The sequence below is a fragment of the Staurois parvus genome, unplaced genomic scaffold (assembly GCF_062004578.1).
Source record: "Staurois parvus isolate SC_StPar_1 unplaced genomic scaffold, SC_StPar_1.0 ptg000385l, whole genome shotgun sequence".
NCBI lineage: Eukaryota > Metazoa > Chordata > Amphibia > Anura > Ranidae > Staurois > Staurois parvus.
In genome coordinates this window covers 705,887-723,987 of record NW_028318181.1, presented here as the reverse complement: position 1 = coordinate 723,987, position 18,101 = coordinate 705,887, and the positions used below count along the sequence as shown (strand labels likewise).

Sequence of the window (18,101 nt, the reverse complement as noted above, 5' to 3'; positions counted from 1 at the left end):
TAATTGAAAACTGATACAAATATGCTTGCTAAATATTGCTACATTGATAAATAATGCCAGTCATCTATGCAACAATAGGAAAGTAGAGTTAGGCCGTTTGGAAGTGTGTAAATAATGTTTGATGGATTTAAAGTGGTTGTAAACTCTTCCATATACCCAGTGAAGTGACTGAACTCAGGTGATACACAGAGATGAAACAAATCCTCCTGCGTAAGTTGTACCTTTTTATTTGCAGCATCTCTCCTCTACATCCTTTTAAGGGCTCATGTACACGGGGCGTTTGGAAAACTCTTCTGACCGCTGGAAACTGACTGCTGGAAAATGTAGGTTAAAAAACGTCAGTTTAGACGCATTTGCATACCACATTTATGCGCGTTTGCGTTCAGAAGCGTTTTTAAAAGATAATCTCAGGAGACCTTCCCAAATGCCCAGAATGCACTGAAAAATAGTAAATAATTAACTATTTCAGACATTTTGAGAGAAATAGAGAGAGCAGAAGCAGAGAGCAGTATGTGTTGAGATGACCTGTCTTTTCTGGTTGTATTCACTATGGATCCCATCATGAGCATAATGCAGCACATTCTACCATTTTTTCCTTCACGCGAAACCTGGAACTGACTGCACTGGTGTACCGGGTCTATTTGAATACATGGAAAATGCTTTGCATGCATTTCTGATGATGAAAAAAGGCTCTGGATCGCATCTGGATATGGAACAGTTAAAAACGCTTCTAAACGCAAATGCTTATAAATGCTGTTAACTGCGTTTAAAACATTTGGCATTTGAAACGCTGGTAAAATCTCCTGAACGCAAGTTTGGTGCGTTCAAAAAAATGACCGTAAACTCAACTGTCTGTAAATGACTGTAAACGATTATGTGTACATGGACACAGAGGAACATATTAGGGAGAGTTCAGGGGCTGCTGAAAGAAATGCTGAACAGCTCCTGAATATCGGTTTAGCAGCTGTGGTGTACATGAGCCCTAAAACACACAGATCAAAGGCTTTTTCTCAGCTCCAGAAGGCAGGGGGCAGGGATCTGACATCACACACTACAGAACACAGAGCTAGATGTAATGTGAGACCGAGTGGAGGAAATGGGCACACTTCCTCCCCCCCACACACATAGGGATTTATTTACTAAGCTGGTTCATTCAGAATCTTGTGCAGCTGCACATGGTAGCCAATCAGCTTCTAAGCTCAGCTTGTTTAATTCAGCTTTAGCAATAAAACCTGTAAGCTGATTGGTTTCTATGCAGAAGTGCACGAGATTCTGAGTGAACCAGCTTTAGTAATAAACCCCATAGTCTCTCTGAGAAACTGAGGCTCAGGCTGCCAATCACCTTCTGTGTGCTGAAGGGGGCATAATCATTCCAGAGATTCTGTGGTGTCGGGTGACCTGTCATATGCAGAGAGGAGACAGAAATCACACACTGTGCTTTGGATTGTGGCAATTGCACACTATAGCAGGATATGCTCTGTTCATTTTTCATTTCAGAGGTTTACACTTTAATTGACAGAACTGCAGTATTTGGAACACTTCTAATTAAACAGCTCAATAATGTTGTATCTGGATTTAATGGGTATCAGAGAACCTGTAGTAGATGTTGCCAAGTATATGATTTAAATTGAAAACATGTAACCATTTCTAATCTTAAGCAATAAATGTGTTTACAAAGCAAATTAAATTATTGGTAAGTGTATGAACCTACCTCTAGATATCATCCCTTCTATTGCTCAAGAGATTTCCTGCACCACAAATATTAGAGTAATGTTATTCCTCCATCACCTGTAATACTACTCTCTGTCCGACTGCCAGGAAAAGGCTTTTAGATTTGAAGTCATTCTCCAATGACATCTGCTGAGAAATCACACTTTCCTCTAAAAAACCTTTCAAGCAATCATACCCAGAAATGTTACCATTATAAGAACGAAAAAGGGTTTGTAACAGTGAACTGCTCAGATCCTGGAAGAGATAATGGGGTTGATTTAGGGCAAATAGGCTATTTGCTTTGCAAGGAAATTTTCCCCAGATCTTAATGAATATGGTGAAATTTCACTTTGCATTGAAAACCTAAGAAAAAATTAAAAAAACACAAATGCATTTTTATTGCACGTGATTGGATGTTGGAAGTCAGCAGAGCTTCTTCTCATTGACAAAGCTCTGGGAACATTCCCTTAAAGTGCAACTATTCTTGTCAGGTGAACTGTCTATTTGCCTTTAGTAAATCAACCCCTTCGGCTGTAAGATGGAAATGATATTTGGTTATTCTTCAGTTCGCTTCCCATTATGTTATTTTACTTGAAATAATGGAAACAAGAAATGCATTTAAGTTGTAGTTTATCTATTGATATATGCTATATGTAACACAAGGTGTAGAAAATGTGAAATAAAAGTGAATTGTGCAATGGAGATTTTCCCAATGTTTGATAGACAAAAGGCATTCCTGACAATAGATGAAAGCAGTCAGTGAGCTACTAATGATGTCCAACAAACACTGCAGCTGTGCTAAACTCAAATCTCTCTCTTTGCTTCCATACTGCTAAGTATATTCAAACTTTAATGGCAAGTAGGATTCTGGTGGAAGATTGTAGGGATGGCAATAAATGAATCTTTTTTTTTTTTTTTTAACCAGATCCAGAAGTCTGATCCAAAAAAAAAAAAAAGGAACAGATTAACCCATCCACAAAAATGAGGTAGATGGAGGAATCCTCCCAGCTGTGCTATTGTATTCTGACAGCAGGGACTCCTCTGATCAGAGCACTGATCAGTGCTGCAGCAGCTGATCAAATGAAAATGCAGTCCCATTCTAACAAATGAATCAAGCAGGAGCAGCCATAGATAAAATGAAATTAATCTGGACTTTGCTTAACCAACCAAATTTTGATCCTTCTATGGGCAGCTTAACATTGGTTTACACTAGTGCTGTGCACTATCTCGCACATGTTAGGGGCAAGGCAGCCCATTCATTTGAATTAGAAATGTGGGGAAAGACGGCCCCAACATTTTTTTTAAATCATGTCACACCCAAACACATGGTTGGCATCATGTGGATTGGTGCGTGAAAAATCGTGCTAAGGGTGCCAATGTGTGATAGTGTCATTAAGAATTACCCCCCCCCCCCCCCCCCCCCCGTGTGAAGCAAGTCTCAGTGCTCAATGTGCGTTGGAAACACGCAATTCTGCATGCATTCCTGACCCGAACTAGTGTGAACGTAGCCTTAAGGAACGCTTAAATACTAACAATTGTTAACATCAAGCTTTCTGCATGTGAGAAATGGCATGGAGCCTGCAATGGGTGTGTTTGGGAAATAGTATTCTGCATTATAAACAGGGGTTCCCAGATCTTGATCAGAATTGACTTGCAAGCCAGCAATGCCTGAGAAACTGAACAGGTAGGCAGCATTCTTAGTATGCATCTCAAGGTTCAATTATCACTTTTGATTGTAGTGTAATAGTAACAGTTAGTTCGTACTATAGCTAGTACAGGTTCACTGGTCTAGTAACGCTTTAACAAATTCCCTTATTTGCACTTGTAAACAATGGACGATTGCCATCAATACTGAGTGTGACAATGTCTTTAATGATTATTTTGTAGTGCAAAATGGTCAGCTTTGCATGTATGAAATTATTAAAAAAAATGTAAAGCCTTACCAGATCAATCGCTGGAAATGCAACCAGCACTTACAATATGTACACTGACCCTCCTGACAGAGGAGCCTACTCTTACAGAAAGTGATGAGTGCTGGGTGGACTCTCCAAGTCTGACCACCAATAAATAAATAAGGATTGCTTCATTTAGCTCTATTTTTGTGGCATCCATCCTGTTTTCTACATAGTTCTGAAACAACCAGCATCTAATGTTACATTTCAAATCTTATCATATAACACAAGGTGAAACCTGTGATATAGTTGCCAAGCTGCGAGACTGCAGTTATTTCTTCACAAATTGTGCATTATGCCCAGATCTGTAGAAATAAGAAATACATCAGTTGAAATCTTTATTTATATAGTAGGTTTAATTTAAAAAAAAAAACAATACCAGCGCATGACACTGGATTTCCTATTTTGAACATCAGACTAAAATAAAGTTTAAAGCAGTGGTCTCCAAACTGTGGCCTAGGGGACGAATGCGGCCCTTTGCTTGCTTTTATCTGGACCTTAGGAGGCCATTCTTCACACAGATATGGGGTGCTGTTACTCCTACTGATACCAACATGGCACAATTCCTTCCACTGACACCAACAGTGGGGTGTAATTCTTCCCATTGACACCAATGATGAAGGACCATTCCTTCCACTCTTCCATTGACACCAATGATGGGGCACTATTCCTCCCATTAATACCAACGATGGAGCACAATTCCTCCCATTGATACCAATGACGGGGCACTATTCCTCCCACTAATACCAACAATAGGGCACAATTCCTCCCATTAATACCAACGATAGGGAACTATTCTTCCCATGAATACCAATGATGGGGCACTATTCTTTCTATTAATACCAACGATGGGGCACTGTTCCTCCCATTAATACCAATGATAGGGGACTATTTCCCCCATTAATACCAACGATGGGGCATTTTTCTTCCCATTAATACCAACGATGGGGCACATTTCCTCCTATAAAATACCAACAATAGGGCACTATTCCGCCTTTAATACTAATGATGGGACACTATTTCTCCCATTAATACCAATGATGGGGCACTCATCTACCTACTTACCACAGGCATTATGTATTGTTTTACTCCCACTGATCTCCAAGCTGGAAGCATTGTTCACTCCCACTGATGCTGGGGCATTTTCCACTGGCCACAGTCAACCCCCCCCCCCCCAAGACAGTAAACTGGCCCTGCATTTGGAAAGTTTGGAGACCCCTGGCTTAAAGTAACCTTAGACTCCAATCAAACAGCATCAGACCAGTCTTTTGTTAATGATATAGTGCTTATAGTAATAATTCTGATCCTGCTTTTAGGCCTGGGCCCCCTTTTTATTCATTGTGCATTGTATCTATTTATTTTTCTTTCTATACTCAGTTCCCTGATCATTGTAATACAGTTATCAGAGGAGTGTGCACAGAATACCCATCAAAAGCTTGAAAGGCTTCTATGGGACTAGAGCAGTGGTTCTCAACCAAGGTTCTCCTCCAGAGATTGCTAGGGGCTATATGAGCTGTGGTGATTGATCTTCTATTTGATGGCACCTAAACATTGCCAGGGCCAACATCACCTGAAAGAGCCAGCAGATTTACACCAATATTCTTTTTAGCTTTGTGGAAGAGTAGCATTCTGATCCCTGCTGCAAGGGGGGTATTCTTCCCATTGACCTCCAATGTAAGGATATTTACCCACTAATCCCAGAAGAACCAGTTCTGCTCTACATCTGAAAATTATTTTGAAGATTCCCCTAGGGTAAAATGGTTGAGAAAGCTGGACTAGAGGAAACGAGGGTGCCCAGGCACTACCAAATATTTGGAAGTGTTCTGCTTCCTCTAATCAGGAATTCCATGCTACAGTTACAAAAGTCTTAGTCGTATTAAAGTGTGCTACATTATTCTTGTTAGACAGCCAAACTTTAAGTATATTTTAAGTAGAGAGTATATTCATTTTAACAATGTTGATCAGCTCAAGACTATTCACTAATGCCTAACAGAAGCTAGAGCTAGAACTGGTCATACACATATAGATTTTTTTTCTATTCAGAATGAAGTCTAAGGCAAGCCACAGATAATACAGGAAAGAAAATCACTCAATTCCCCATCAACACAGTCATTGTCAATGGGGGAATTCATCCTGCAAAGCTGTTGTGTTCCCCCGTCGGGAAAGAGGGGGGGGTGCGCGGGAAGCCGCCCTGCCAGAAAAACACAGTAAATCATGCTAGCGGGTATAGCTGCCAGCAAAAATCTTGTAAAAATCCAACATAACAGATTTTTCCATCCACACTACACAGTGCTGATGTACTAATCTCAGATGCTGCAATTGTATTTTGACAGCTGGCTCGTCACACCTGACTGGACAGACACTGTTCGACCATCAATTTTCTGGCAGCTCCTTCGATTTTGCATTCAAGGGATGTGGGAGAGGAGGTAGCTGACAGGGCTACCATTGAGCGAATTTCATCCGTTTCACAAGAATCTAGCTTAGATTCACTCTATGTATGGTCAGGTTCATTTTTTGTAAAACTTACTCAGCAGGACATAAAACTTACCCTTAGAGTGTGATCCCATGACCCTGAGCAGAATGCAGTCCCATCTGGAGACACACGTAGAGTGCTGACTCTGTTCTCATGACCAAACAAGATGGACACCCTACTGCCTTTTAGAACATCCCAAACATTGATTGTGTAGTCGTTGTATCCAGCAAACAGTAAGCGACCTTAAATTAGAAACAGTGATGAATTTAGGAACAATTGCATAGTTTTTTTTTTTGTTTAACTGGTAAAATATAATATATTATATGTACATATTTGACGTGCTGCCAATTTAGGATTAAATACCAGGAACACCTGTATAGCAGTGAGATCAGACTACACACAATGACAAATGACCTACAGAGGAGGCATTAACCTCCCCTTACCTAGTAGGCTACAAATGCTTGACCTGTTTCAGGCCTCTCTGCGACATCCACATCAGTTTCTATTTAAGAGTGAAATAAAAAGTGGTGTGGGCTCTATGCCAAATAATAAAGTGATTGTGGCAGTTTTCAATATAAAAAACTGCTGCAGATCCCCCACAGAGTGGACCTGGTGTATGGGATGTGACAGGTCCCTAGGGTTTCCACCTCATCCGTTTAAAACAGGACACATATTTCACATGTTTTGGGCTTGCCCAAATATATCCTTGGTTTGGCGTAGGATATCGGAAGTAGCTGCTTCCTTGGTGGGCGCCCCGGTACGTCTGACTATACAGTCCTGTTTAGTGGGAACTCTTATCCCGGGGGCCACTGATGCTGTTATGAGATTGATACATACCATTTGTATTGCCACTTTATGGGCTATTGCCCTACATTGGAAATCCACCACGGTACCCTTGACCTCCGTTTTACATAGAGTTGATGCTGTGATGCTTATGGAGTGTATTCATTATACTTTGCTGGGCAAGATGCACTTGTTTGATAAAAAATGGGAATTAGGGAAGGTTCATAGACATTCATTACATGACTAAAAAACATCCTGTGAAGGTTATTTGGCATATGCTATTGACAGATGTGTCTTTCGACCCACTTTATCGTTTACGTTATTCATGTACTTGAAATCTTTTCTCTTTCTTTTTCCTCCCTATCCATCTTTTTTACGTATGTGTACTCTTCTGAAATGTTCTTTTCAAATGTGCCTTGTTACTAATGTACGCATTACTTGTAACTGTACTGTTGCTTTAAAGTCTACCCTTGAACAATAAAACCGTTTGTAAACAAAAAAAACAGGACACGTATTAAATTACACAGGTTCTGAGGCTAATTTAATGCAGATAAGGCACTAGGTGAGTTTAATTACCTCCTTAATCAGCCACAGAACTTGTGTAATTAATATGTGTTCTGTTTTAAAGGGATGAGGTGGCAACTCTACCTGTCCCCTGGTAACCTAAGTCCTCATGCACACTGGATGTTTTGATAATGCTGGTAAAGTTAGCTGTGTAAAGTCACATTAAAAACGTATTTCAGCATTTTTGCATTAGCATTTAGCTGCATTTTCCCACATTTTTCCGCGTTTGTATTTTTTAGTGTTTTTTTTACCAAAAAAAAATTTTTTTATTGGTCAAAAAACAGTCCAAAAATGTCAGTTTGTGGCAGTTTACCACGTTTTACTGCGTTTTTCAGCGTTAGAATATTTTTACAGCTAGAACACTTCTCCAGAATCCCACTAGTTCTGGGTTTTTTTCCAGACAAAACACGTCCCAGCCAAAAAGCAATGATTACAGTCTATGTGTGCATGGACACATAGGATAACATGCTGGGGAGTTTAGTGGCTGTAGAAAAAAAAACCGTCAAAAGCCAAAAATAGCAGCTGTAAAAATGTCCCGTGTGCATGAGGACTAATGCAGGCCATAGACGGGGAGAAAAACGGTTCGATTTTTCTTTTAAAAAACGAAAAATCGGTCGTTCAAGCGGCCGACGTTACCAGCAATGGTAAAAAAAAAAAAAAAAAAAAAAAAAAAAAAAAATCGGCCAATTTTCATCCCGTCTACAGCCTGCAAAAAGTGTCCCTGCAGAGAGCTCTGCTATTTCTTTGACAGTTCCTTGACATTTACAGCGGTTGCAACAATGTATCTATTTGTATCCATTTAGGATACAGATGTTTTTATTCGGAAACACATAGATACATTGTTGCAACCGCTGTAAATGTCAAAGAACTGTCAAAGAAATAGCGGAGCTCTCTGCAGGGACACTTTTTGCCGTACTGGAATTCCTCTTATTTTTCATTCTTCTTCTTCATCATCATCCTCTTCTTCTTCTTCATCATCATCATCATCATCCTCTTCTTCATCATCATCCTCTTCTTCATCATCATCATCCTCTTCTTCTTCATCATCATCATCATCCTCTTCTTCTTCTTCTTCATCATCATCCTCTTCTTCATCATCATCCTCTTCTTCTTCTTCATCATCATCATCCTCTTCTTCTTCATCCTCATCTTCTTCTTCATCATCATCCTCTTCTTCATCATCATCCTCTCCTGCTTCTTCTTCATCATCATCCTCTTCTTCTTCATCATCATCATCCTCTTTTTCTTCTTCATCATCATCCTCTTCTTCTTCTTCTTCATCATCCTCTTCTTCTTCTTCTTCATCATCCTCTTCTTCTTCATCATCCTCTTCTTCTTCCTCTTCTTCTTCATCATCATCATCCTCTTCTTCTTCTTCATCATCATCCTCTTCTTCTTCATCATCATCATCCTCTCCTTCTTCTTCTTCAACATCATCCTCTTCGTCTTCTTCTTCTTCATCATCCTCTTCTTCTTCTTCTTCTTCATCATCATCCTCTTCTTCTTCCTCTTCTTCTTCATCATCATCCTCTTCTTCTTCTTCATCATCCTCTTCTTCTTCTTCTTCTTCATCATCATCCTCTCCTTCTTCTTCATCATCATCCTCTTCTTCTTCTTCTTCATCCTCTTCTTCTTTTTCTTCTTTTTGTCTTCCTCTTGCAGGTCACTGCTCATGCGCAGATTTTTTATCGGTAAAAAATCGGCCGATTTGCCCATCATTGCCGCGAAAATCGGCCGATTTTTTTCAAACTTTACCGATAAAAAAAATCTGCCAAAATACCGAAAAACGGCCGAACAAATAGCCTGCTAACGATCCGAAAATCGGCCGATTTTCGACCCATCTATGGCCTGCAGTACAGCTCACATGCCTCGCTTTGCTAATGCATTACACACACTACAAGGGCAGGGGAAGCTCCCAGCAAATGCAGGGTTAACAGCCTTCCTTCTCCATGTCAACCAAGCATGGGGAAAACAAGCAACTAGATCCAGCGCTCCTGCTCTCAATGCTGTGTATCCACCCTTGCAATCCCTTTGTCAATTAGAAACAAATTCTGCTCCTTTTTCTCAGTTTTGCAGCGTGGTGCAAGCTTTATGCCTGCCCCCCTCTTTGTTCATTCCCCTCATTGTGCATAATAGCATGCAAGCATTAGTTTGCACATGCAAGATATAGCAACAGGTAGGGGCGGACTGACCATTCGGGTACTTGCGCACTGCCCGTGGGCCCGGGGTCAGTAGGGGGCCCCATGAGATGTCCCTGGTACCGTTCATAGGCTTTTTTGGGTGTGGTTTGAGTGTGGACGTGGACACAGGGGCCCCATGAACCCCTATTGTCCGGGGGCCCCATGAGTTGTCAGCCCACCCCTGGCAACAGGTTTTCTAAAACATTAGCACCCTACTGCAAAACACACTCCTTCCTTTACATTGCTCGCTGTGTCACGCATTTGTTGTAATGAATAGAATTTCTTGGTTCTGTGTGGAGCACATTTGGCTCTCCCCTTCTCCTGTCATGATGTAGCACTGGGTGCCATTTGCCAGGCCAAAGTACTGATATGTGGTAGTGGGGTGAGAGTCCTTAGTCCTGGATAAGCTGCAACCTGATTGACTTGGAGCTTACACAGGGAGAAGGTTCAAAGGGGCGGTAAATATAAGCAGCGGGCGGTGGGAAGGAATGGTATCATCATTTAAAGTGTACTTCCACTTTTACAGTCAAATTGGGATAACACCTGCTTCATATGTGTTATACAGTCAGGTCCATAAATATTGGGACATCGACACAATTCTAACATTTTTGGCTCTATACACCACCACAATGGATTTGAAATGAAACGAACAAGATGTGCTTTAACTGCAGACTGTCAGCTTTAATTTGAGGGTATTTACATCCAAATCAGGTGAACGGTGTAGGAATTACAGCAGTTTGCATATGTGCCTCCCACTTGTTAAGGGACCAAAAGTAATGGGACAATTGGCTTCTCAGCTGTTCCATGGCCAGGTGTGTGTTATTCCCTCATTATCCCAATTACAATGAGCAGATAAAAGGTCCAGAGTTCATTTCAAATGTGCTATTTGCATTTGGAATCTGTTGCTGTCAACTCTCAAGATGAGATCCAAAGAGCTGTCACTATCAGTGAAGCAAGCCATCATTAGGCTGAAAAAACAAAACAAACCCATCAGAGAGATAGCAAAAACATTATGCGTGGCCAAAACAACTGTCTGGAACATTCTTAAAAAGAAGGAAAACACCGGTGAGCTCAGCAACACCAAAAGACCCGGAAGACCACGGAAAACAACTGTGGTGGATAACCGAAAAATTCTTTCCCTGGTGAAGAAAACAGCCTTCACAACAGTTGGCCAGATCAAGAACACTCTCCAGGAGGTAGGTGTATTTGTGTCAAAGTCAACAGTCAAGAGAAGACTTCACCAGAGTGAATACAGAGGGTTCACCACAAGATGGAAACCATTGGTGAGCCTCAACAACAGGAAGGCCAGATTAGAGTTTGCCAAACGACATCTAAAAAAGCCTTCACAGTTCTGGAACAACATCCTATGGACAGATGAGACCGAGATCAACTTGTACCAGAGTGATGGGAAGAGAAGAGTATGGAGAAGGAAAGGAACTGCTCATGATCCTAAGCATACCACCTCATCAGTGAAGCATGGTGGTGGTAGTGTCATGGCGTGGGCATGTATGGCTGCCAATGGAACTGCTTCTCTTGTATTTATTGATGATGTGATTGCTGACAAAAGCAGCAGGATGAATTCTGAAGTGTTCAGGAAATATTATCTGCTCATATTCAGCCAAATGCTTCAGAACTCATTGGACGCCGCTTCACAGTGCAGATGGACAATGACCCAAAGTATACTGCAAAAGCAACCAAAGAGTTTTTTAAGGGAAAGAAGTGGAATGTTATGCAATGGCCAAGTCAATCACCTGACCTGAATCCGATTGAGCATGCATTTCACTTGCTGAAGACAAAACTGAAGGGAAAATGCCCCAAGAACAAGCAGGAACTGAAGACAGTTGCAGTAGAGGCCTGGCAGAGCATCACCAGGGATGAAACCCAGCATCTGGTGATGTCTATGCGTTCCAGACTTCAGGCTGTAATTGACTGCAAAGGATTTGCAACCAAGTATTAAAAAAGTGAAAGTTTGATTTATGATTATTATTCTGTCCCATTACTTTTGGTCCCTTAACAAGTGGGAGGCACATATGCAAACTGCTGTAATTCCTACACCGTTCACCTGATTTGGATGTAAATACCCTCAAATTAAAGCTGACAGTCTGCAGTTAAAGCACATCTTGTTCGTTTCATTTTAAATCCATTGTGGTGGTGTATAGAGCCAAAAATGTTAGAATTGTGTCGATGTCCCAATATTTATGGACCTGACTGTATGTTCTCATTCACAAAGCATAATACATCATATTTAAAAATTGCAGCTTACCATTTTAGATGTTCTTTTCTGATAACTCCAGTACTGAAATATCTTAGTTCTGTTTGTTTATGGAGGGGAGCTGTGTTTCCCATAATTATCCCCTTCTGTACTTTGCTGGCAGATCTCATTGTCAGTTGTAAATTAGAATTGAATACAGTTTGTTCTAACAAAGGGTTAAAGCAGTATTAAACCCAAACCCAAAAATTTAACATATTGCAGCTTACCAATCATTAGATGTGGTGGCTGCAATAGTTTTCTTTTATTTGGCTTTTTTCTTCTGTTTTCACCTGGTGATCTGGTCAGTAACACACCTCCTGTATTAGACTCACTCTGCCCCACTCTGGATGAAGGAGCATAGGGGCACCTTTGGACAGCAGCACTGTCAGTCTGCAGGGAGGGGAGTGTTTGATGAACTAGCAGATTTAGTTGCAATAACAAACTGAAGTGTTTGAACCATTTCTGCACTGCGTTTTGCAGTGCTTTTTGCATTTTTGCACATGTATTTTTGACACATCAAAAACACACTACGTGATTTTCTGCAGTGTCTCCATTGAAGTCCATGAAACCAAAAATGCAACGTTTTGCGTTTAAAAAAGTCCCTGATCCTTTCTAAAAAACGCAAGGGGTGAAAATGTGGAGATGTGAATCTGTGCGTTTCTGCAAAATGCAGCAGAAACGCATAGGTGTGAACCTAGACTAACACGTTATAAGCAGTTATAGCAAACAGTTTTTGTTTCTTTTGGGAAAAGGCTTTTACATGAATGAATAAAATCTAGCCATTGTAAGCACCCTGCCGGTGTTAAATGGTTTGTCTGAACCCTCTAACTGCTACATCTGCAGGACAGCTTGTTCTGTTGAAAAATACCAGACTTACTGGCAGGATCACCAGGTTTAAATAAAGGAAAGAAAGCCTAAAAAAGGGAAACCAATACAGCCATCACATCTAAGAATTGGATAAACTGCAGCAAAATAAATGTTTGTTTTTGGGTTTAATAGAGCTTAGAAGCTGGGTTTCATGTATAGCTTCTAATATTAATGAGAGGAGACTCAGTCTGTCAGAAGCCTTTCACTTTGGACAGACTGATTTGGACATTGTTCATAAATGCTTGCAGACTGCCATGACTTTTTGTTTCCTGAAAAACATCTAAAAGCTAAAAAATGTTTTTAAAACATCTTTCAGGAATGATTCGTAAATGGGAACACATACCAAACATATAGTCGGGTTTTCTTATGACTGCAAAAGGGGAAATACACTTTAGGGGTCTAGTTGCAAAAAAATTGTCACAAATAATCACTGTAATATGCCTAATATGTTTATTCCTATGATTGTCAGCTCCATCTAATGGCCATAATGCAGTATTTTCCTGATTGAGATATTTCAGGAAAATACTACATTTTGGCCATTAGATGGTGCTAACAATCATAGGAAATAACCATTTGAGACAAATTAAGGTCATCATTCATGTGCAAATGCTTGACAGTGAATTTTGTATAAACAGACCCCTAAATAAACCCACTTCTTTGCCCTCAAAAAAGAACAAAACAGGGCGCACTCTCCTTGTGCATTACCATAATAATGTGAAATGTATTTAAAAAAGCAAAAACATACTCACAAGACATCTTAATTTTCATCTATTGCTCTGAGGAAGGGAGTTCGACTCCCGAAACGCATTAGCACTTTACCCGAAGACCCATGCTGTCCATGACTGGCATCCTTTGACTTCTTGTCTCAGTATTTCTGACCTTTTTGTCTTGTGAGTATGTTTTTGCTTTTTAAAATAAATTTCACATTATTACATAAATGCACACGGAGAGTGCGCCCTGTTTTGTTCTTTTTTTGCTAGCATCAAGATTCCCCGATCTACCAAGGGCGGCACCTCAGCAAGTGCAAGATTCCATTTAGAGTGCAGCAAAAGAGATTTGAGTTCCTGGTTACTGTTCAATTCTTTGCCCTGCCTGGACAAATCACAGGTTCATTTAACTTGGACTGCATGACACATGGTTATGGAAAAACGTACCATTTCCTTGAAAATTTCTTGATTGTAATCAAACAGGAAAAAGGTATAGAGGCTCAGACAGACTGCAGAGGATGGTGATGCAGAACACATCACCTGGACTCAGATTCAGCATTAACATCATTGTGAATGGGTTTAGCTGCACTCTATATACAAATCAGCTGCCTGTTCCTTGCTCTGATCAAACTGTTGACAGATGATATCATGAAGGGAACAGAATGCTTACTGCATGCAATTGCTAAAGATAGTTTTCTGAACAATGAGCTCACAGCACAAAGCCGAGCGAGAATCTCTGAATACCACGTAGCAGCACAGCTGACTTCACAACATTGACTTCACTGCTGGTGTCAGCTTCCAGCAAAATCTTCCATTTCCCATAAAACCTATTACGGTGCATGGAACAAACAAAACCAGCTTACATCTCATTAGTTGTATACCTCTATTGTTGGGGGGAAGCGGGGTGCTCTCAGTGTAGAGTGTCATTAGACTGCAGTGTATAGATGTGAACCAGCCACATAGGAAATAATAAGATTTTCACTTGACCTGCATTTTTAGGCAGCAAAGTGCAAGAGTTTTGCTACATCAAAACAGACAAGTGTGAACAGGTCCTTATTCCTCATTCACACCTGCGTTTTTTTGCACCTTGGAGTTTGCACAACAATGCACAACAACAGGATTCCCATTATTGTCTGTGGGGCTCATTCATACCTATGCAACTTGTGACTTTGAAAAAGGTTCAGGTGTTTCTTTTGGTACATTTTTGGCCCCACAGACTTCAAGAGGAGCGTTAAAAAGTTGTTGTTCTTTAAAATGAAAAACGTTATACTTATCTGCTCTGTGCAAATTTTTTGCACAGAGCAACCCCGGTCCTTTTCTTCTCAGGTCCCCTGCCGATACTCCTGGCACATCCCCTCTGCCGAGTGCCCCCATAGCAAACCTCTTGCTCTAGGGGCACTCATGCATGCTTGCTGTATTTTAATTTTTTTTTTATCAGTTTTATTGCTATCACAAAGGATGAACAACATCTCTTGTGATAGCAAGGGCAGTGACAGGTACTCTTTAGGGAGAGATCTGGAGTCTATTATACACCAGATCTCTTCTCTGCCCTCAAAAGCATCTTTTCAAACTGAGATCACTTTGATGAGATGCTTTACAAGCTGGTAATGGCTTTCAAACAACAAACCAAAACCAGAAGGGATGAATTCTTGTCATTTCTGGTTTCAATTGTCACAGAAGAGGGATGAGTATGGATGTACCTCCTTTTCAGCTGTGCTCAGCTGGCCAGATAGGAAGCAGCAGTCCCGGACTTCCCAATTACACTGGAGAGCCTGGGAACAGCGGTGGGCCGCGTCAGGGGGGAGGGGGACCCCTTCCGTGCCCTGTGGAAGTGACCAGGCAGCTGAAGAGCCACATGGATCACTTTTACAGGAAAGCCCATTGCTGGCTGCATATTTTGATACTGGAATCATCACTGTTTGTTCCCGGGACAAATGTACATCTTAAGGACAGGGAAAGGTTAAGAGTTTTTGTTGATTATCAAAACTTCCCACTGACACCACTGTTTGTGGAGTTCTACATCCTTACCGCTCTAACAGTAAAGAACCCGCTATGCAGTTTAAGGCTGAACTTCTCCTCCAATTTCAATGAGTCGCTGCGTGTTTTCTTAAGCTTCATGAACTGAATAGTTTCTTCCCTATCCTAGAATCACCATTGAGGTATTTGTATCGCTATCATATGCTCTCTGAAGTGTCTCTTCTCCAGGGAGAACAAGTTTAATGTTTGTAGTTGTTCCTTATAACTGAGGTCCTCCAGTGCCCTTAATAGCTTTGTCACTCTTCTCTGGACTCTCTCCAGTTCCAGTACATCCTTTCTGAGGACTGGTGACCAGAACTGGAGGGCATATTCAACATGTGGCCGGACCAGAGTCTTGTAAATTGTTACTGGGCTATTTTTTCTCCAGGTCGAATGTTATTCACTCACACAAAGTAGAATAAATCAGGAAAATACCACACTATGGCCACTAGAGGAAGTTCATGATCATAGGAAATAGATGCTTATTTTCTATGATCATTGGCGCCATCCTGTGACCATAATGTGGTATTTTCACAAACCACCTTTTTTTTTTTCTAAGAATGAAGAACATTTGACTTGGAAGAGATTACCTGATCACATTTGATTTTGTCCCCATTTGCGCAGAACAAATGTAAATGTAGTAGGACAATTAGCCTTACAAGTTGTTAATACCCCTATGTATTCAAATATTGGGATGACATTCTCACCACTCAAGGAGAAATCAACACTCGATGCTCCAAATATGATGCTTTCCTTAGAATAGATGGCTACTTCTCTATCTGCCCGAAGGTCATACAGACGACACTGCAAACAGAATACATAAAAGAAGATTTACTGTTTCATAAATGTTCTGTCTTTTCCAGAACCCATCGCTGGATAGTATTTACAGACCTCCTGTCCATTGTACGCTGCAATATATAGTCTGTGAATGATATGATCAAACTTGCGCATGCATTGGGTGCAGCCACAGCTGGAAGTGGCAGTTCTGTTGTTAAAATATCAATTTAGCCCCTGCTTCCCCCTATCCCCCTATGTTCTCATAATTTCTATCTATCCTATATTTCCTTTCTATTCCATTACAGAGACCCTACTGTGGGCCATGCACTCTCGCTGTACTTGTTTACTACAAATGAAAATATGCCCATGGTCTTATAATAAGTCGGTGGTATGGTGGTTGACACAAATATATGACTTTCAATAACATTGGTAAAGAAGAGCTCCATGTAAAATTAATTTTCTCCCATGCAGTGGGGCTGTGCCTGCCCTGTGTGGGTTAACTGCTAATTTTGCCTAGGGGCACACCGAAAGGCTATATTTACTCCAGAAAACCATGCTCCCCCATGCCTAGTGATGGACTTTTCTGGCCCTCCTCACGTCCAGAGCTGGTCTAAGGGCGTGATGACGTCAGGAACAGTCCATTCACAAGACTGCTAGCGTGTGGGGGGATGGAGCGATGAGGACCGATTGGCAGATTAGGTCTGCTCTGCAATCCCCTGAGCAAAAATGAGCAATTACATAGTTACATAGTTAATCTGGCTGAAAAAAGACAAAAGTCCATTCAGTTCAGCCATAAAAAAAAAAATTATAATCCAATACCAACAGTTTATCCAGAGGAAGACAAAAAAACTCAGCAAAGCATGATCCAATTTGCTCCTGCAGGGGAAAAAATTCCTTCCTGATCCCCCAAGAGGCAATCGGATATTCCCTGGATCAACTTTACCTATAAATGTTAGTGTCCAGTTATATTCTGTGTATCTAGGAAAGAATCCAGGACTTTTTTAAAGCAATCCACCGAGCTGGCCAGAACCAACTCTTGAGGGAGTCTATTCCACATTTTCACAGCTCTCACTGTGAAGAAACCTTTCCGTGTTTGGAGATTAAATTTCTTTTCTGCCAGACGTAAAGAGTGCCCCCTTGTCCTCTGTGATGACCTCAGGGTGAATCGCTCTACACCGAGTTCACTATATGAACCACTGATGTATTTATACATGTTGATCATATCCCCCCTTAATCTCCTCTTCTCAAGAGAGAATAAATTCAGTTCCTCTAATCTTCCCTCATAGGTGATCTCCTCCATGCCTCTTATCAGTTTGGTTGCCCTTCTCTGTACTTTCTCCAGTTCCCCAATGTTCTTTTTGTGAATTGGTGCCCAAAACTGAACTGCATATTCCAGATGAGGTATTACTAATGATTTGTACCGGGGGAAATGATATCTCTCTCTGGAGTCTATATCTCTTTTAATACAAGAGAGGATTTTGCTCGCTTTAGAAACCGCAGCTTGGCATTACATGCCATTATTAAACTTGTGATCTACCAGAACTCCCAGATCCTTCTCCACCATTGATTCCCCCAGTTGTACCCCCCCTAGTATGTATGATGCATGCATATTCTTAGCCCCCAAGTGCATAACCTTACATTTATCAACATTCAACCTCATTTGCCACATAGTTGCCCAATTAAACAGTGCATTGAGTTTGGCTTGTAAGTTGGAGACATCCTGTTGGGCAAAGCCCCACTGCATGGGAAAATAAAAATTTTGCACGGAGTTCTTCCTTAAAAAACTGTATCTCTAAGGCCTCATGCACACTGGACGCTATA

The 18,101-nt window shown here is 40.9% G+C and overlaps 1 protein-coding gene across 1 annotated transcript in view; it reads right to left on the bottom strand.

Annotated features, from left to right (window-relative positions):
- Positions 1-3,561: 3,561 nt before the first annotated feature.
- The window catches only part of LOC149455886 (guanine nucleotide-binding protein subunit beta-5), a 99,991-nt gene continuing 85,451 nt past the window's right edge, over positions 3,562-18,101 (bottom strand). The window contains exons 9-11 of the mRNA XM_089685758.1: positions 16,211-16,307; positions 6,211-6,377; positions 3,562-3,967 (exon numbers count right to left, since the gene is read on the bottom strand). Coding sequence (XP_089541884.1) covers positions 3,956-3,967; positions 6,211-6,377; positions 16,211-16,307 — 276 coding nt within the window. The 3' untranslated portion in view covers positions 3,562-3,955. The remainder of the gene's footprint in view (positions 3,968-6,210; positions 6,378-16,210; positions 16,308-18,101) is intronic.